This window comes from Phoca vitulina, unplaced genomic scaffold (assembly GCF_004348235.1).
Source record: "Phoca vitulina isolate PV1807 unplaced genomic scaffold, GSC_HSeal_1.0 scaffold1, whole genome shotgun sequence".
Classification (NCBI taxonomy): domain Eukaryota; kingdom Metazoa; phylum Chordata; class Mammalia; order Carnivora; family Phocidae; genus Phoca; species Phoca vitulina.
Window position 1 is genome coordinate 53,959,457 of NW_022589704.1, and position 20,737 is coordinate 53,980,193.

General features: G+C 38.7%; 1 protein-coding gene across 9 annotated transcripts in view; it reads right to left on the reverse strand.

Moving 5' to 3' along the window:
- The window catches only part of OSBPL6 (oxysterol binding protein like 6), a 142,277-nt gene that overhangs the window by 7,779 nt on the left and 113,761 nt on the right, over positions 1-20,737 (reverse strand). For 6 of the 9 annotated variants that reach the window (XM_032407335.1, XM_032407344.1, XM_032407338.1 and 3 more), the window contains 8 exons: positions 15,559-15,666; positions 13,776-13,913; positions 7,214-7,301; positions 6,451-6,704; positions 5,562-5,699; positions 5,195-5,258; positions 3,310-3,388; positions 1,405-1,549 (listed from right to left, as the gene is read on the reverse strand). In XM_032407335.1, the coding sequence (XP_032263226.1) occupies positions 1,405-1,549; positions 3,310-3,388; positions 5,195-5,258; positions 5,562-5,699; positions 6,451-6,704; positions 7,214-7,301; positions 13,776-13,913; positions 15,559-15,666 (1,014 nt within the window). The remainder of the gene's footprint in view (positions 1-1,404; positions 1,550-3,309; positions 3,389-5,194; positions 5,259-5,561; positions 5,700-6,450; positions 6,705-7,213; positions 7,302-13,775; positions 13,914-15,558; positions 15,667-20,737) is intronic. The other 3 variants (XM_032407353.1, XM_032407373.1, XM_032407342.1) reach the window with 2 other exon arrangements.

The following is a 20,737-nucleotide window of genomic DNA, read 5'->3' on the forward strand; positions in this document are numbered from 1 at the left end:
TCCCAACCACTCTAAGCTTCTTCCAGCTTTCTTTGGATTCATCCTTCCAAAGGACAGACCGCCCACCACCAGGGTGTGATGAGGCCTGAGGGGCGGCCAGGGGTGGCCGTCTGAGGCAGGTGTGGACAGAGCTTAGACGTTCTGCTGGACTGCCTTCCTACGCGTGGGTGAGGCCCCCTGTGGGGCAGGACAGAGGCTGTCACAGGTGGGGAGAGGGCAGGAAGGCCATGAGTCAGGGCTGGCTGTCCTGCACTGCCAGGTTTCCAGCTCGGAGTTCTAAAGTGCCCAACCTGGCCTCGCAGGCTTTGTTATAAAAGGTATATTTGTCAAAGTAAAAGAACAGAACGTAAGTTATGTGACAGATTGTAGGTTTGATCTACAAATTTTAAATATTTACTCATATGGAATGGGGTCTCCATTTGTACTTTTGCCCTGAGCTCTGCAAATATTAGGGGCAGGACTAAATCGAAGCTTCCCATGGCCTGCAAAACTAAATGCACACATTGACTGTCATCACCCAACCAGAGCAAGTAATGAGCCTGGTCTTTCAGTTCTGAGCCACCTAATGAGTCCACAAGCAAAAAAAGGAAAATGGGAGAAACATCTTGAGTAAATTAAAGATCTTCAATTACAGCTAACATGACCTTCCAGTATGGCTTCAAAGGATTTCACTAAGAACAGAACGTTTTGAGTTTTAAGACTCCAATATGTTATCTGTTTCTGCCATAGTAGAATGAGATCAGGAGTAGAATAGATTAAAAGGGCTGGTGGGGTTTCTGTACCACGATGAATTCAGGAGCACACCTAACCATGAGGGCGATACTGTGTATTCCACTTTAGACCAGAGCGACTAAGGGAAAATGCTATTGCGTAGGCATTCTATCTCAGGAATCTTTTCTTGTTAATCAAGAGGATGCTTTTTCTTGAACAAATTTGGACCATCATAGTGGCAGAGCTGGATAAGCTTATAGTGACTGGAAGTTATCATCCACATGCATCCTCAGAAATGACAAATGCATTATAATTAGCTCCCTAAAATAAGATCACTTGACTCTGTTGCAATCAAGCAGGAACAGAAATAGAAACCAGAAGACTCGCTTCAGGCAAGAAGTGTTTTCTGGAATTTTACTTAATGAATACTGACTGGCTGCTTAAAAAGAAAATCTTTAGAAAGAAGAGTATTTCTTCTGTTTTGAGATGGTGCCTTTTTTGACCTCCACATGTTCGGAAGTCTGCATACCTTGAGTAACTCCACCAGTTGGTTCTGCTTTCTTATCTAAAACGTCCTCAAGGATCAATGATATGGGACAGACTCACTTGCTGTCGTTTAAGGTAACTTATATTTCTCCTTTACGAAGCATTTTATATTATTTTTTTCTTTACTGTTGTAGGATTATCATTTACCTTGACAAATGTGAGTTTGCAAATGCAAACACTGCTTTTGGTATTTCTAATGGTTACTTCTCCATAATGCTCTATCCACCTCCTCCCACTGAGAATGTTGTGTATGCACGTGGTGACTTTATTCCATACATAGCAATCTCCATACCTAGTGAAAAATACAATGTTGATTAAAAAACAATGAAGGTCACAAATATATAGTACCATTTCTATGACTGAGAATATTCTTTGGCCAAAACTTCCTTTTCCCTCATTTTCCTCTAATTCCTCTAATTCCTTCCTTTTCCCTCAATTTCCTCTAATTTCCCTCATTTTCCTCTAATTGCTGAAAGTTTCTATGTAGTCAAGGACCCTCGTGATATGATTCATTCATTTAAGGAGCATTTCAGTGCTTTCTATAGTCCAGGTGCTAAAGCCACCAAGTTGAATAGGATCTGTCTCTTGCTCTCTTGGAGCCAACAGTATGGTAGGAGTAGACTGACATGGCAACAAATACTTGTAATAAAATGTGATGAGGAAATGTCATGAGAACACAGAAGGGGGAGTCCTTAGATCTGCCTGGAAAGTGGGGGGAGTATCAAGGAAGACTTGCTGGAGAAGGCTGGATTCAGTCTAAGCTTGGAGGAGGGACAGGAGGGCACTATAGGCCAGGGAAACACACTGACAAAGCCACAGAGGCCAGAATAGCACGATGCATCTGGGGGCCTGCCAGTGGTACGCCACATGTGAATGGGTGTAGTGGGTGGCCAGTCTGCAAAGGGAAGAAAGCCTTCAACAATGCTCCGATGAGTCTGGATTCATACTGCAGGTAATGGGCCATCGTGGAAAGATGTGAGGGAGGAGATAGGCATGATAGGATGTGCCTTTAAGAAAGATTACCCTGAGGACATTGTTTCATACTCTGAATTAAGACCAAAAATGTGAATAATTCTTTGAGAAAAGACTAATGATCATAGATAGCATGTCTAATGCAAATTCTGGGTTACAGAAGTTATAGAGTTTCTGCCAAGGAATGAGGTGACATAGCTTCAGATCACCTTTAAGTTTGCAGATTACCTGTATTTTCAAATAAAATGTTATTTCAAATTAAAATAAAACACTTCTAAGTTACTAAAAAAATTTATGAATTGGTATGATGCAGGCTCTCTACATACCTGGGAAAACTCTCTTTCTTCTCATGAGTTTGCAAATATTTAAAGTATATTTATACACAACTAATGAATCATTGAACACTACATCAAAAACTAATGATGTACTGTATGTTGGCTAATTGAATTTAAACTAAAAAAAAATAGTCTATTTTGTGGCCCTGGGAATTCTCCTCTCTCCCCACCTTCCTTCATAACCCATCCACCAGCAAATTCTGTCACTGAATAAACAAAAAGAAAACCAAACAACACCAACCAACTGAAGAAAGAAACAAAAACAATCAAGCCTTTGGCCTCAATGAAAACTTCAATTAATTTTTAAAAATTTATAGGCTATATCCTTTAGAAAAATACCATGAAAACATTCCATCACTCTTCTCTAATAAACTAACTTAGACATTAAAAATAGTCCCTGGATCTAAGATGAATTCAAAAGTGAAAATACATATTGTATAGAAAAGAAGTGGCTAAAAAGAGAACCTTTGCTCTAAAATGCAAACTAACATGGTACCTGGGACAGGCAAGTAGCTGGCATTGACTTGATGAATACAGGATATGAAGAGAGAAGCAGGGAGCTTTGATACATACACTGAAGTGCTCATTTGCTTTTGTGGGGGTCCATTCTCAAAACTTTGGAGAAGTTAACAGAAGCTTTGGACATACATGGAAATGGATCACTGGCACCTTCTAGAGTTTGAAAGACCCATTTCTGATTTAGAAAAGCAGGTAAGACACCAAAAGGAAGATGAAAGCAACCTACTTTGGAAGCATGACATTCAGTGTTCCAACAGGCAGGATTTCCATGGACTTCCCCCAGAACTTGTTTTTCCATCTGATATCTAAACAACATAGGCAGAGGAGAAGAAATATATATTCCATATCTAATCATTTAGTCTATAAAAACTAACATCTGTATTATACTCTACATTTCACAAAGAACTTTTACAATCAACAATTGATTCTATATTGTTGATTTAACATGTCATGTACCTGGGGATGGCTCAAAGTGAAAAAATTAACTGTGAACCAAAAAAATCTACTATCTATGTTTCTCCAGAACTCATGTTCCATATTTGTTTCAACGAATAAAACTGGGAAAAGCTCAGAGCAGTATGTGTGTATGTGAATCCACATACACATATACACACAGATAATGTCTAAATAAATGTTGTTAAAAGTTTTAACTAAATGGTAGAAATAGTTAACATATATATTAAAAAAATAAGATGCACAGTAAAAATAATTGCAGTATGACAATACCATTGATTTATATACACACTGATTTGAAAAGTTATATGATTTGGGAGAACAGAAAAAAACGAACAAACAAAACCTCTAAATTCAGAAGGGTAAGCAAAATTTATGAGAAAGTGATATTAACAAACGTGTTCATACACTGGTTAAGACATGGCCCAGGGCTTAGTGTTTATCTCACATGATGGTTTTATGTTTTACTTGGGGACACTCAGGTTTGCCTGTGCATTTGTAATAACCACTAGGTCCCATTTTGATGAACTAAGTAAGGGAGCTTAGTGCTATCTCCACAAAATTTCTGACACTTTGTTATGACCAAGAAATGATGTATTTTCGTATTTTGCAATAAAATACAGTCACAGTGCTCTACCATTTTGTGTGTTTGCAGACTGAGAAAGGGCATATGAGAAGAGATATTCTGTGATCAATGAAGCCCCCTTCCAAACATGAAGGAACAATTTATACTTAATGGTTAAATGGACATACACAGTTGACCCTTGAGCAACACAGGTTGGAACTGCGTGGGTTCACTCATAGGCAGATTTTTTTTTGATAAATGCAGTAGAGTACTATAAATGTATTCTCTCTTCCTTATGATTTTCTTAATAACATTTTCTTTTCTCTAGCTTACTATTAGAATATAACATATAATACATATAACATACAAAATACGTGTTCACTGATGGTTTACACTTTATTGGTAAGGCTTCTGGTCAATGGTAGGCTATTACTAGTTAAGTTTTTGGGGAGTCAAAAGTAACACATGAATTTTAGACTGTGTGTGGGTCAGTACCCTAACCCCAGTTTTGTTCAAGAATCAACTGTATATATTTTTCTTTCTAAAGGGATTTTGAAACTTGTAATTTTACGTGAATTTGTAACATTCTGACTAAACAATGGGCACCGTACAAGTAGAGACTTCAATCCGAATCCCTGAGCCTCAGTGAGTTAAAGACCACAAATCAGCACAATGTTTACATATCTAAATAGACTATGACCACAGATGATGTGTCACAGAATCTTCTTTCACGATTAAGATCTCCTTGCACACCCTCAAGAAGCAAGAAGGCAGCAGATAGAACCTCCATGTTATAGATGCAGTCAATGAGGCATAATGAGGTAAAATGATAGCCCTGAGCTGACACAGTTGGCATGGAGCTCGGCTGTCCCCAGGGCTTTGTTTCCTAGGTATACAATCTCATTTCCTGGATGACACGGTTTCATATTTAAACCAGGAAATCTAATTTCTAAAACTGAATTCCACACCAATTACTAACATTCTCTGAGTCCCAAAGGTAAAAATCTAACCTGAGCATAATGTTCCTTTAGAAACTAGAAACTGTTTCATAGGCTCGCCAATTGGATTTTGAAGTTATAATTGAAATACAAACCTTGCCAAAACACAAAATTCTTGGATTCACAGTGACAGGCAGAAATGGGTGGATGATGGCTAACCTGGTAATTAAAACAAAAGAGAAGGCAAAGCTTCCATAAATGATCATTCTTTTCCAACATACACTGGCTACCCCCAAATATAAACTAGTCAACTCATCCATCTCTATTATTGAATTATTCTCAGAATCTTCCACTTTAAGACTTCATGCTTAAACTCAGAGAACTTATATATATTAACAGAGTTTTCTGTTAACTGGTATCATATCCCACTGCAAACAGTAGTTTATCAAAAAGCTGTTTCATCATCAACCTCTCCTCCTACAGTGTCTGCATAGAAACCTCCGTGTGTCCGATGGGACCTACCTGTTCTGAGAAAAATCTGAATCCCTTGTCCTCTCTAATGCATTCGTAAGTCTCCCCAAGGACAGGGTTGAATGGCTTACTTCCTGCTCTGAAATAGGTGGAGCAATATCCTGAAACTGCAAATGCAGCAATAAGAACCTGTTAAAACATTTAAGAAAGGAAAATAATATAGGAGAGACTACTTCCAGGTCTGTTTGTCCCTTATTTCTTGAGATTTTACACACCCCTGTCCATGGGTGCTGATTTGATGGTGTTTGCTTTTTCTATTATCTGCACAGACTCTTCATAAACTCATGGGTTAAAAAATGAGTGAAAAAGATGCAAAAGTCCTTGCATCTGAGACCAAATATTCTTCATTCAGCTGTCACCCAGTTTCCCGAGTATCACAGAGCTCAGAGGTTCTGAAACCCAGTTTATAGGTTAGTCCTTTGCACAACTTAGCACCATGGGCAGGAGGCTTGTGGCTGCTGGTACTTTCGGGAGGGCAGTCAAGTCTTTCACAGTCGTGTGGAGTAGAGGCCAGGGCAAAGCACAAACAGGAGGTTCCTTTCTCTGACCCAAGTTCTTGAACACATGGGCTCTCTTGGCTTTCCAGAAAAGCTGCTAGGGCAAGGCTAGGCATGCCTTAAACCTGGAAGGAGTGTGGTACCTTTACATTCTAACTTCAGAAATACTCATGACCGAAGATAGGTCACAAAGCATATATTGCCTATGGAGGTATCTGGAAATTTTTGGGCCCTGCTCAATTTGTCCGAATGAACTGTTTCCTCCTTCACCCATGCAGTGGAAATGTTATGCAGAAACCAAATATGCCATCCTAATGAATTGTGCCTTAGTCCACGTCTAGGGTTGACAACTCCCCAAAAGGTACTGCTCTGTTATGGATTACCATGCGCTCGTAGGGGTCGTCAGTTTCTGAAGCCTTGTCCAGAAGCTCACTGTATTCGATTTCCTCACAGAGATGCTGCAGGGTGTTGAGTGGCTCATTTAGCTCCACAGGCATAGAGACTTTAGACAAGTCTTTACCAATGTTGTTCCTCAAGATATTCCACAGGTTAATGTTACTGGTGTCGGGGCAGGGGGCTGGCAGGCACGTTCGACGGCCATTTCGGAAGGCTCCTCCTGTGAGCTCCCCATTCAAGACTGGACGGGAGACAAAGACAAGAAGCACGATAAAAGATACTTCGCTTTTTTGATTTCATAGCATCTGGGAAGAAAATAATTCTTTCAAATACTTCTGGTTGTGATACATTTCTTAAGCCTCCATTATACTCTCTCAAGAGTGGAATTATTTCAACACACGGTTGCTTATACGTGCACAAAACATCAATATACAGTTTTTTTTAACAAGGTATTACATATGCTCAAATATTATTCCAGAAAAGATAAGTCAAATTTTTAAAAATTAAATACATTTAATAAGAAAGACTCAAACTTCTGGTTTAAGCAAGGAGTAAAACTTTTTCATTTAAGCTTCTCCCTAATGGATTTTTCAACCATTTACCTTAACAGATTATACAAATATAAAATGTACTGAATGATCGGCTGCAAAAGGAACAATCAGTGAGGGGAGAAAATAGTTGTTCACTGAATCACCAGCGTTCTAACTTGGCAAGAAGACAGAGCAACCTGGGAGCTCAAAGGATGCATACTTTGCCGAGAAATGTTGTCTGCAACACTGGTGTTGTCTTCAGATATATTATCACTCACGTCACTGATGTAAGACTCATCGTCTGAAGCCTAAAAAGGGGAAGAACACAGAAAGGATCAGAATTCTTGTTCAGTCTTGAAAGGTCAGGAAATCAAATGACTAAAAACAAAACATTGCCCAAATAAGCAAAAGCACAGGTCACGGGGGGAAGTGTATTTGGCGTATGTGCAATGAACACTTGAGAGAGAGAGTGAGTCATGAGCCAGAATACAGCATGGCTGGAAAGCAGCCTTTGTGTTTAAGTAGCCTCCTGCCTTAGCTGGGGTGGGGGGCTGGGGGAGGCCAGTGCTTCATCAGAAATATTTCAATGCAATACAGTAAGAATGTACAAAAAAGGAGGCCTTATCCTCCCGCTAGAGGAATCAGGAGGGGCTGCCCAGAGGAAATAAAATTGGCACTGAGTGTTGGAGAGGTTTGAAGGGGTAGAAGCACAGGAAGAAAGCAGAGTGTACAAAAACACAGAGAAACATGAGAGGAACATTCCATTCTAGGAATGCTCAGAAGCTGAGTGGCTGAGACAGAGGGGGGGTGAACAGGAAGAGGGTCTGACTCTGAAGGTCTTTTCATGTCAACATAAAGGGTTCCTGGGGTGCCTGGGTGGCTCAGTCGTTAAGCGTCTGTCTTCGGCTCAGGTCATGATCCCAGGGTCCTGGGATCAAGCCCCGCATCGGGCTCCCTGCTCGGCGGGAAGCCTACTTCTCCCTCTCCCACTCCCCCTGCTTGTGTTCCCTCTCTCGCTGTCTCTCTCTCTGTCAAAAAAATAAATAAATAAAATCTTAAAAAAAACAAACAAACCATAAAGGGTTCCCATATAGTCCCACAAGTTATTACATGCAAGGGGATGACAGTCATATTTTTTTTCAAAAGCAATTACTCTTCTTATTTCTGTTAAATTTTATTTATTTATTTTTTATTATTATCACATTTAGTTTTCAGGAAGATGCCTGGCAGCTTTCCTTCGGGAGCTCTGATGATAGGCGACTCCATAGATCTGGGTAGGGGATACTGACAGGTTAAGATGACCACGACGAGGATCTGGAAGTCAAGCTGTTTTGAGAGCCACATTTGAAGACAATGGACAAAATGTGGCAGATTATTTGGGGGTGGGGGAGGAAGATCCAGGGACAGGGGAAATCAAGAATGAAGCCACTCTCTCCAAGAGAACAACATGGAACGAAAATGAAACCAAAATTTGCATGAGAATAAAATTAAGGGGCAACATGTGTACTAAGGGGAGTGAGAAATGGATGAGATAAGAAAACAGAGTACAGTAGAGCCACTCAGAGAAATGGGAACAACCAACAAAGCCACTGATACTTATTCACTTTCTCCAAAATGGAAATAATGTTACATTTTTTTCCTGCACAGATAACAAAACATTCTTGCTGTAAAAAATTAGAAATTATAAGAGGGTAAACAGATTATAGAAAAACTAACCGTAATTCTATCATCTAATGGAAACCGCTTCTCACATTTGGTGGATATTACCCCCAATGTCAAAATGACTATACAAACATATTGACATATCTATCTTTAGATACTGAACAAGGGGGTCAGTTTACATCTTGTTTTATAGTGTTCTGAATATATTTCCATTATAATAAATACAGCTCTCACCTTTATTTGGAATGCAACATAATTCATTATACAGGTATAACACAAGGAATTTCGCCAGCATTCAAATGGTTTCCAACGTTTTATTATTATTGATAATACTTGGATGCACTTGTAAAATACTTGGATGCAATCCTTGTAAATATATTTCTGTGAATCTGTCTGGCAGTTTCATTAATATTTATTCCTAGAAGTGAAATGGTTGGATCAAATGGGTCACATTTAGGCTATAGGCACATGTTGCCAAATTGTTGTCCTGAAAGATTGTAGTAATTTGTTCTCACCAGCAGCACATGAGAACATCCATCTCTCCACACCCACTCAAACACTATATATTATCAATCCTTTTTTAATATGTATTTACCTAACATACATAAAAGATCTCTTTTAAAGTTTGCATTTCATCTTGCGTAAATTTGTTTTCTTTCACACATTTTTCAGCCCATCATCTAGGTTGCGTTTGGCTAGTCTGCAATTTATTTTTTAATGCTGTGTATGCCTTTTGTTTTTTTTTTGCCATGTAAAAGTTTTAAGTGTGTAGGTAATAAAAAACAGTCTCTGCCTTTAAGGTTTCTGGATTTATTGCTGATGTTTTAAAAGTTAAAGTTGAGGGGCACCTGGGTGGCTCAGTCATCAAGTGTCTGCCTTCGGCTCAGGTCATAATTCCATCAGGAAGATGCCTGGCAGCTGGGATCGAGCCCCTCAGAGGGAAGCCTGCTTCTCCCTCTCTCACTCCCCCCGCTAGTGTTCCCTCTCTCGCTGTGTCTCTGTCAAATAAATAAAATCTTTAAAAAAAAATAAAGTTGAGAAGAATTCCTATATTTAGGGAAAACAGTGATAGAATTATTGCATATATAAATGAATAATTGTAGTTTTGCTTTGCAGACTGAGCAAGTCTATAAAGATGGCAAATTGAGAATAAAATCTTTTTCTGATTCATGTTTTCCCACCGCAACTGGTTTCCAGTTCCTAATGACTGCAAAAGAGCCGACGGTAAAATCATCAGGTATGTGAGAGCCACCTTCTTAAGCTTGATAGAAAAAAAAAGTAAATCAAACTCTTCTACATGATTTCTCTTAAAAAAACTATTCACACCAAATTATGTTAGAGGAGACAAATGCCTGTTCAAACCAAATTTATGTTGCATGCCTGTGTACTGTTTGAATTTATTAAGAAAATATTCATGTTTATCCTACAAAAAGCTATAAACAGTCTATTCTTCTTGAATTTCTAATCTCTCTCAAAGTAATATATGATAAAAATGGTCCGATACCCATTTCCTTCTAGAATGGTCCATGTAGAATGTAAAACAATTCCACAATGACAGTAGGCCCTGAGTAAGATCTATATTCCCATATGTGTGAGCAATAGCTAAGGCTGGCCCGTCTGGCTGTGGTCCATGCACATTATCCTGTATCCAAAGTTAAGGCTCTGTAGTATTATAATAAAACAATTAACACATATTCATTTTCTCCCCCCTGGTCAAGAAGTCCTGAGGACAAATATTTCTCCTGAAGAGCTTAGGCATTCAAAAGAGTTCAGGGAATTTTTTTTTTTTCCCTAAATGTGACCAGGCATATAGCATTGTGGAAACAAGGTAATAGCAGAAGAAAGGAAGTAGATCATTCTGGAAGCAAAAACAGCATTTTTTTAAAGGAGCTGAACATCCATTAAATGAAGTGTGTTGGTAGATATCACATAGAGAGGATTTTTCTCTCACTCATGGAAAATGTTAATGTAAGACAGCTAATGCCCAGATGTTTCTCAGATTAATCATGTGTTAAAGTGCTACAAGCATTCCTTCATTCAGTTAGCAAATATGTGGCCCCTGGAAGGATCCAGAAGAAGAGAAATTGCAAGAGGCTGTAGCTGAGAGCAGAGATTAGATTATGAGGGTCTTTGTATGATGGCTAAGGAGTTTAGGTAGTTATCCTAAGGACACTGGGGAATAAGGACATGATCAGATTTGCATTTCAGAAGGATGAATCAGGCTGTCCAGTGGAAAATGGATTAAAGGGGCAAGAAGGGAGGCAGAGAAACCAGTAATGGGGACTGGTCAGGTAATCCAGGGGGAAGATGATGGAGGACTGAATTGGAGTAGTGGCAGTGAAGCTGTAGGAAGATGTATGGACTTGGTAGGATGTAGGTGACAGACATTACAGAACCCAGTGAGTGAATCAGCGTGGGTGGCGGGTCCTAGTAAGGCAGGTGCGGTGAAGGACAATACCCAGGTATTTGATGTGAACACCTGGGCAGAAGAGCACCAGGATAAGCAATATGAGAAGTATGGGTAGGTTTCTCCCCACTTGGGGGTGTGTGTGTGGGTACAGGCTTTGTTGATTAATCCATTTTTGGACATGCCGAATGAGAGGTTCTGTGGAGTACCCAGGGGGCAATGTCTCACAGGTGGCTGGTTATGCGGATCCTGAGCTGACTCTTGCTCTCTCTTCAGACCCATTTTCTCTTTGAGCTTTAGATCTGAATACCCAAATACTGGCCAGATAACTCCACTGAGAGGTCTGATCAACTCACAAAGCCTCCAGGTGAGTACATCATCTCCACACAACCCCTGTCCTTCCCTCCGCCACCAGGATCACTCTTCCCTCAGAGCTGGTACCACCACGCTGCCTGGACTTGTGCAATAACCCACGTCACGTCCCCTTCATTTCCGTATTGTCAGTGTCTGCTATGAGTGGCACTTGGGTCCCTAGCCAGTGTGCCTCCAAGAACTTAAAAATAGGGAAATTAGGTTGCTTTCAGAGAGACAGCTATAAAGTCATCATCTGATGGGTCAGAGCTCCAGTAACATGAAGCCAAATCTGACTTGAACCTGACTGAAGAGGATGAAGGACCGGTCAGCAACGGGAGGCCAAAGAAAAGAGAGTCAGAAAAGAAAATGCTGGTAGCATGTCTCCGGCATGATTGGCTCCCAAACACAAATACCCTGTCCATGTGGGGTATCCCTATATGGAGTATCCCTATAATGGAGACAAAAGAGTGGAGTTATGACATCCCGGCCCCCCTAGCCTTTAGTTCACTCAAGTCACTGTTCCTGCTCCTGTTCCTTGCTCACCAAGCAACCTCCTGACTAGAGCTAGGCTTCCCATGCAGGTGGGCCTTAGGAAAAGAGACACGAATCAGCAAGCATAATTATTTTGTCCATCTGATAGCATCTGACCAATTATCGTTATGAATAATTAAACTAGTACTCCGGCTTGTACCCGGGAGTCTCTGTGAATCGGTAAACATAGGACCAGGGATTGGAGAGGCAGGTGCGTGGCTTGGTGTGGTCACAAATTCAGTACGCGATACAAGAATGCTATTTTACCTCTCCCCCATTATAAAAGTGGTATGTGGTCATTATTTCTTTCTCTTCTCCACTTATTTTTGTTTCTAAAATCCCTCATAATTTCAAACATCCAAAAACAACTACAACTAATTATCAGGATGTTTCCTTCCAATCTATTTTCTATGCATACGGAAATAACATTCAGCAACTATTTCATTTCCTTTTTGTAAAAATGCAGTACAGATTTGCAACCTCAAATGACAAAATTTTTAATCAACTGTGTGGGAAGGAGTTTTGGCTGCTTCTCCCAAGCCGAAAGAAAGAAAGAAAGAAAGAAAGAAAGAAAGAAAGGAAGAAAGAAAGAAAGAAAGAAAGAAAGAAAGAAAGAAAGAAAGAAAGAGAAAGAAAGAGAAAGAAAGAGAAAGAAAGAAAAGAAAAAGAACATTCTAAGTATGCTTGACTAAATTTCAGTAAAAGAATCAATTTCTGCAACCTGACCAATGAAGATTCCCAGCTTCCAAGACCTAGCCAAGACTTATGAGCACGAAGAACAATCCAAAAAATCTTTATGGGTACAGACTTCCAGTTATAAAATAACTAAGTCCTGGGGATGTGAGGTACAGCATGGCAACTATAGTTAATAATGCTGTATTGCGTATCCAAAAGTTGCTATGAGAGTAGATCTAAAAAGTTCTTATCACAGGAAAAAAAATCTGTAACTATGGCGACAGATGTTAACTAGACTTATTGTGGTGATCATTTTACAATATATACAAATATCGATTCTTATGTTGTACACCTGAAACTAAAATAATGTTGTATGTAAATTATACCTCAGTAAAAAATAACGAAGAAGTTTTTATGTTAGTCAGTGGTAACCTCCAAAACCCTTCATTAGCCAACCAGATACCCTAGACACCACCTTCCTAAAGAAGCTCAAATTCATGTCTCTGGTAGAGCTGTAGTGTGCGTGTGCGTGTGTGCGCGTGCATGCACACACACATACATGGTGATTTTCAAATTCTTTCATCCTTTCTTTCTACCTTTAACTAGTCTCCTTCTACAAAAAACTCTGCCATCAACTATTTGGTTATCCTGAAATACAAATCATACAACAGCATCCGAATGAATGCTAAATTCTTTCCTTTTATTCATCAAATTTAATAAGTAGTAAGTTGGCACGCAGAAGTGTTCAGTGCTCAGTAAATGGGAACCAATGTAGTTTGCATGCTTTTGGCTCTTCTACAATTTGAGAATCTTACTGTGATTTAAGAAAAAAAAGAACGAAAAAAATGTCCCCATAGTCTTACTTTCTTTCACCCAAACTCCTCATCAGAAGCAGTATGGACTCTGACAAACAAACTGGGGGTTCTAGAGGGGAGGGGGGTGGGGGGATGGGTCAGCCTGGTGATGGGTATTAAAGAGGGCACGTTCTGCATGCAGCACTGGGTGTTATACGCAAACAATGAATCGTGGAACACTACACCAAAAACTAATGATGTAATGTATGGTGATTAACATAACATAATAATAAAAAAATAAATTAAAAAAATTAAAAAAAAACAGAAGCAGTTGGGGTTGACACATCAAAAAACCTTACCTCATTCTCTGATGAGCTTGCAGAGAGCAGCACCTCCTGGGCGTCAAAGAACTCGGAGACAGACTCTGACATGGAGAGGCGGCTCTCGTTGGCTACCTGCTGTGACAGGGGGAGACTGACATGGATTTGCTCACCAGCCTATAGAAGACAGAAGCATTTGGTGTCATTGTTATTCCCTTGAAAGAAAAGCTATTTGTTCAAATTAGACCATGACGTACTAGACCAGATTTCTAGAGAAATGCACACCATATGTTAAAAGAGTGGTGACAAGTAATTTTCACTTGCAACTCAGTAATGATCATGGCCTAAGTTTCCTTCTAATATGTCTAAAGAATCCAAAAGGCATGGCTGAAAGGTGATGGTAATGTGACTTGATTTCAAATCAATGCTTAATGGATATTAAGTGGAGTTAAACAGCTTGAACCCCTATAAAGACCCTGAATTGATTATGGAGACAGGTTCATTCTCATATTCTTAGGTCTGTCATTACTAGCTATATTCTAACCAGTATGCTAAATCTCAAGACATACTTGTAGAAACCACTAGAGATATGCTAAGAAAAGACTCTATAAAACTAAATTTTTAAGACAGAATATATAAAAGTCACTTTCCAATTTGGTCTTGAACTTTAACCAATGAGATAATATGACTCGAGTATTAAACCTATGGCAAACTGTATTTTTATTCAGTACTATTTATATATATATAGTACAAATATCAGATTGCAAAGATTCAAACTAAGACTGTTAACAATTTTTGAATGATGAAATTGTAGAAATACTTTTGGATTCTGAGCAGTTGAGTGAGCATGACGGTCACCAGATGCCATGTGATGCACGAAGGTGAGTGGACGTAGGGTTGGTAACTTAAATCAAAAAGAAGCTGTCTTGGGATGGCATTTCCTAAGCAATTAGATGCCAGGACCTTGGCACCTGTAGATTTCTAGTAAAATTTATGTTTTTCTAGAAATATGACCTTCACATGAGTTAAAACTCTCACCTTATTATATGTCACTGTATATAAAGCTCTAATATTACTGTTGAAAAGTGTAAATTCTCATGGTTATAAAATAGTAATTTTTATAAAGGGTTATAAACAGAATTATACACTAAGTCTAGCCCAAATACTGAATGTTCTCCTGTCCTTTTAGCATTATGTCAAAAACTCTCCTGAAAAATGGAGTAATAATAGCACCTACCTCAGAGATCATTAGGAGTGTCAAATGAGATAACACACGTAATGTTGTTAGCACGACACTCAGCACATAGTAAGCGCTCACTTGACATGTGCTAGCTATTAATTATCAGCATCACTATTAGTGGCTATAATAGCATCATTAGTATTATTTTAGTAAGGTTAGGTGATTTCTCCTAAGATAGGGCTTTTAAAATAAACCTTAAGAAAGTCTTCATTTAGCACCTTCTCAGCTAAATATGTTTTTTCCCCCAACATTTCATGGGCCGTTTGATGATAAGGAACATTTCAAAGGAAGACTGTGACAGACACAGAGAATTCACAAGCTGGAATAGATATATAAACTAAATATTCAGTAGCATCAGGTGAACACAGATATAAATACAAATAGAGACTGATCACCAAGAATAAATGATATTGAGCTCATGTACATCCTTCACTCCAAAGAACACCGAACTGTCAACAACACAAATATTTATGCAGAGAATCTTATTAGCAGTGAAAGAACTGTATAAAAAAAACCCAAAATATGTAGTTGATTTAGATGCTATAAAGTAAGTATTCTCCATTTATTAAAAATGAATCTTACCTCATCAGGGCTAGGGATAATATTTACACTGACAACCTGATCACAAATAATAGATTCTGAATGTATTCTGTTCAACCGACTTCTTAGTTCAGCATTCTGGTTGAGTGCCTTAAAATAACAAAAATTGCACATGTAATTTCAAGTTAATAAGCAAGCATAAAACAGAATAAACACACAAATACACACTGGACAAGAGTCTATGATGCTCTTAGTTATAATTTTTGGAGTCATCATAGGCCAGATCCTACCGGTAAGAAGGAAATGAATGGCTCAGAATTAAGGTACTAATTTTTTATAAAATAAGAGCGCTAATTAGTAGGTTAGTGGGTTGAAAGAGTTCGTGGATTTCATAAAAATGATTCATGGAATTTTCTCCCCCTTTCAGGCCCATTACATCCAAGCCCGGTCTACCACCACATATATATTATGTTTTGCAGCCGGAGATAAAAACTACTGATTCTTTCCATTTTTGGTTCTAGTTTCTAAAATTTGGGAGTTGTCTCCAAGCCAGATAGTGATATTAAAAATTATTTGGAAGTGGGATGAACAATAAACTGGCTTTAATTTATAAAATTATATTTTATTCCAGTGAAAAAATAGTTGTATTTTCATTTTTTAGGAGCACATACACATGAAAGTGGAGCCCAAAAGCTGAGCAGTGTAGACACGGATAAGCATAATAAAGAACATATCACTGGAAGGAACTAACTCCAAGCTATCAGCATCACTACTTTCAATATACCCTCAGTCTGCATCAGTAAAACGCTACCTGGTGTAACAGTTTAGGACGTGCGGCAAGAAGAGAATAGCTTTACATAAGCTTTACTCCCTACAGGTGCCCTGTGGACAAAGGTACTTGCATCACATGGATGCATGGGCACATGTTCCCTATATACAAGATAGATGTAGCGAACTGGAATTACATCAAGGATCAAAGGACATGGGAGAACAAAGCCCAAAGAGAAGCTGGACAGTTCCTTTCCTTTGCATTAAAATCAGCAATGAGAAGAGGGAGGTGGATGCCTTACTGGGTGGAAGAGAAATGTCAGGACTTACAAAGGCATCTCCCCCAGAGAACGGGCATACTGCTTTTCTTCAGATGGAGTGTATGGATATAGTAAACCAATACACATACAAATATAATATCATAATTCTAACTCTGTATCTATTAAAACAGGATAAACTACAAAGTGGCTAAACTTTACACTTGCATTGAGCAGTGCATAGTCCTTGAGCATGGAGCACAGAATGGCCTCTCCTCTCTCCCTCCAACACGGCTTCTGCTTTTTGAGGAGAAAACTGTTCACTCACAGCTTCTGGCTTTTGTTTAAAGTCTTTATAACCAGCTTGTAAAATATGTGTAAAATATAACACACGTGCTCCGGTGGGCTGTCAGGTATTGATGGATTAAAGGTGGATGCAGATCTTAACAGTTGCTACGTTTATGTATTGAAGGAAATATGTGTCTAGCTCTTTGAGAAAACAGGAATGTGTTATTTAGATAAAAGATGATTACTCTCATAGTAAATAAATCATGTACTTTAAAGGAAGAATCCTAGTATCTTTACATGCTGCAAAAGTGCTCAGGGTCATTGTTCCCAGAGCAAAATCTCAAACACTTGGTAGTTACCCCTATCCTTTGTGACCACTAGACCTATGCTTATTTGTTCTTTCACTATTTCTTTGCCCATAAGTATGCTGAAAGTTATCTTGTTAATTGAAATATTTGGAATCAGATACATTTTATTGTCCTTTAGGTGGGAGGCCTCGTGGTGGGTCGTTTGGCGGTTTTAACTGCAGAATCATAGTCTTGACCTGATGGTTTGAGACAAACCTCAACGGAGGGTTCCTCCAAAGTGACTGCACTGTCTGTTGTCACTGGAACAGAGCTAACAAAACAACACCACACAAACTCCACAGCGAGGATAAATAATGGTGTTCCTCAGGGTAGGAGTTTTCAGCACAGGCTTGCCATTTGTCACGAAACTGGTACTACGGTTTGCTCTGGATAGCTTAAGTGAAATTCTCATTTCAGCTCTTATCTCAGCCAATTGTCATGAAATGCAATTGTGTCTACAGGTGTGTGGGAAGGCACATACGGTAACAGCTCTAGCCATAGTAGCAACGGGGGATGAACTAAAAGTTCAAAAGGAAAATTTTATTAATAATACATATGCAGTGGTAGAAGAAGGTCATTGTCCTATAGCCCCCCAAAGCATGGAAATAAGGAATCTTCCAAGTCTGGTGGCCCCAGCGGCAGAAGGTGGAAGCGGGCAGACAGCCGAGCGTGCAATGGTCCATTTCTGCAACATCTTCCCCGGGTAGCTCCTCCTTTTGCCTTGATCATATAGACTGTTTCTGAGGTTTGCGACAGCCACGTGCCACGAGCTCTGTGGTGCCGTGCTCTCAGGCAGTGCCCAAGACCACATTTATTACTTCCCTCCCTGAAACGCAACTATTTTCTCCATAATGATATCATGGAAATCTTGGGAACATGGAGGAATATAGGTATTTTCTGTGAAAGGACACTATTAGCGATAATTAACATGGAAGAGCCCAGATGATGGCAGAAACAACATTCAGAACATACCCAAGGCTCATGAACAGTGGAGAAACAAGGAAAAAGGAGGGGCATCATCAGCTACTCACACCAGCCATGGAGCGAGAAAAGCTTAAGGAGACTTGTCAGTAATGACATTGCTCTATTGGTGGCAGATGGGACCAAAGACCTAACGGGGAGGGAGCACCACAGGAACTGTGCTTAGATTCTTCACCAGGCAGATTCTAGGCTTATTCTCACTACTTGTTTGAGTTAGTGACCTTGGACTACACACAAAACTCTCCACTCTCCCTTTTCCCCATATCTCATGTCCTTCAGACATATTCAAGTTTAATATATCCAAGAAGCAAACCGTTCCTTCTCAATCTATAGAAGAAGTTACCATCTTGAAATCCGAAGCCAGAATTAGCTGTCCAAATCCCCACCATGTTGGCTATTAACTACCATTATCCACCTTGGCAGACAATGGATGAGGCTGACCTTCCACTGGGTGAGACTCGGACAGATACATTTTACTGAACAGAACTGTGGGTTCTGGGAAGGAAACGTGGAATCCTGAGGGCTAAAGGATATGAAACATATGGCAAGATGGAATCATCAGAGACTTAAGCCCTTTGGATAAAAGCAAAACTGATTCAAAAAGAGTGAGAAAATCAGTATGGAAGCTTGTCAAAGCTAGAGTGATCAAGAATCAAATCCTGGGAATCACTTAAAAATCACCTTCTTTTCTTAAATTTTAAAATAAGTACATACTACTACAGTATATTTAGAAAATACAAAAAGTAAAAAAAACAGTATTTTAAAAAAATTCATAACTTACTACCCTATCAACCAACTGTTGATAGCTTGGTATATTTCTTTCTAGCTTTTTCCTATACATTTTCCACATTACTTAACGGGTGCATACTTTACATCACTTATTCTTTGTATATAAATATTTTATTTGATGTTGCAAACTCTTCACAAATATGACTTTAATAGTTGCATAATAAGTGATTATCTTCTATAATTGGATACTTATGGTATTACTGATTTTTCCCAGAATAAGTAATGCTGCCACGAATGTTTGTATGCATAATGGTTTTCTACATTCAGCATTACTTTCTCAGACTAGACATATCAGTCATGGGTCAGAGGGTTAAAATCTTTTTAAGGCTTTAAGAAATATTGCCAAATTATGTCCAAAATGACATCAATTTAAACTTACTGGATAGCTAAAAAAAGATACAAATAATTCTATGAAGAATATCTTCATGCACAACAAATTTTGCCACGTTTCAGGGAATTTGAATTCAGGAATACTCTTGGAAGTTTCATCCCAATAAATACCCCAGAATATTTATTTTCTGTATGTGAAATGTTGTAGACAGGAAGGATGGTAAATACTACAATCAGGATTTTAATTATGGTATTATGCCTTAAGTTGATTTTTTGCTTACATTTCCATATATACTGTATTTCCTTGATTCTAAGATCTCCTACATTTAACACCTCTGAAGTACTGTCAATTTCATTGACAGCAGTTTGCTTTCTTTTTTAGTAATGCACATAATGATGGTACATCTAACAATCTATGGCATGTTGATTTAATGAAATACAGTAATTCTAGCTGAAGTACAAGGGACATATTCTGCTGCTCACATTTATATGGACCCAACACCAACTATATTTAGCATAAGCTGTGCATAGATTCTGGGGCCAGCGACCAAACTAGTAACAGTGTCAGAGGGTAATGTATTAAAGACAGACTCAAGTCAAGTCAAATCTTTTATTATTATAGTAACCTGAGGTACTGAAATTACCTTAGTCTTATATACTATTTGATCTTGGGGTTCAGGATACTACAGTAAGGAGGACATGAAATTGTAGCTATGAAATAAAGTCATTTATAAAGGGATAGAGACCACACACAATGCCCGGTCTTACAGGTTCGAATCTAACATCTATGCCGCCTCTCAGGTGTAAAGTTACCTTTAAAGTTTCATGGAGGTAAAATAACAGAATTATGTATGTCTTTGTGTACACACAGATCAGGGAAGAAATATCACTTTAGAAGAGGAATTCATTATCCTGTTCAGCCTTGCAAATTATTACATGCCTGAGGCAGGTAACAATTATTCTGAACAGGTAGTGAAGAATGCTAATTTCACGTATTTTATATGCTATGTGTCCTCTAAAAGGATGATGGAATTTGCCAAGTTGATATCCTTAAAAGCTGTACTGAAAAGCAGCCCATTTTAATAATTTTACATATATCAAATAGGACGTATAACAAATAAAAAATATACTTTAAAAATGTTAGACTAATTTAAGAAGTTATTTAAACACAGTCTCTCTCTCTCTTTCCCTCTCTGTGGAGAGACTTAACCGGTTATAAGAAAAATATCTGGAAGTTTAACTGATAACACTTGAATATGGATCGAAGATGTCTTCAGGCCACCTAAAATCACACTATAATGTGAAGTTATGCTAATATAAAGAAGTACTCAGAACACTCGTCTCAATATATGCTATTTAAGTATCTTGTTCAATTCTGAGTGCTATGTTGAAAGAGCGACAGTGAAAACAGAGTTGGCCAACCAGGATGGTTCCATCAGTTAACTGTTTCCATCTTCACTG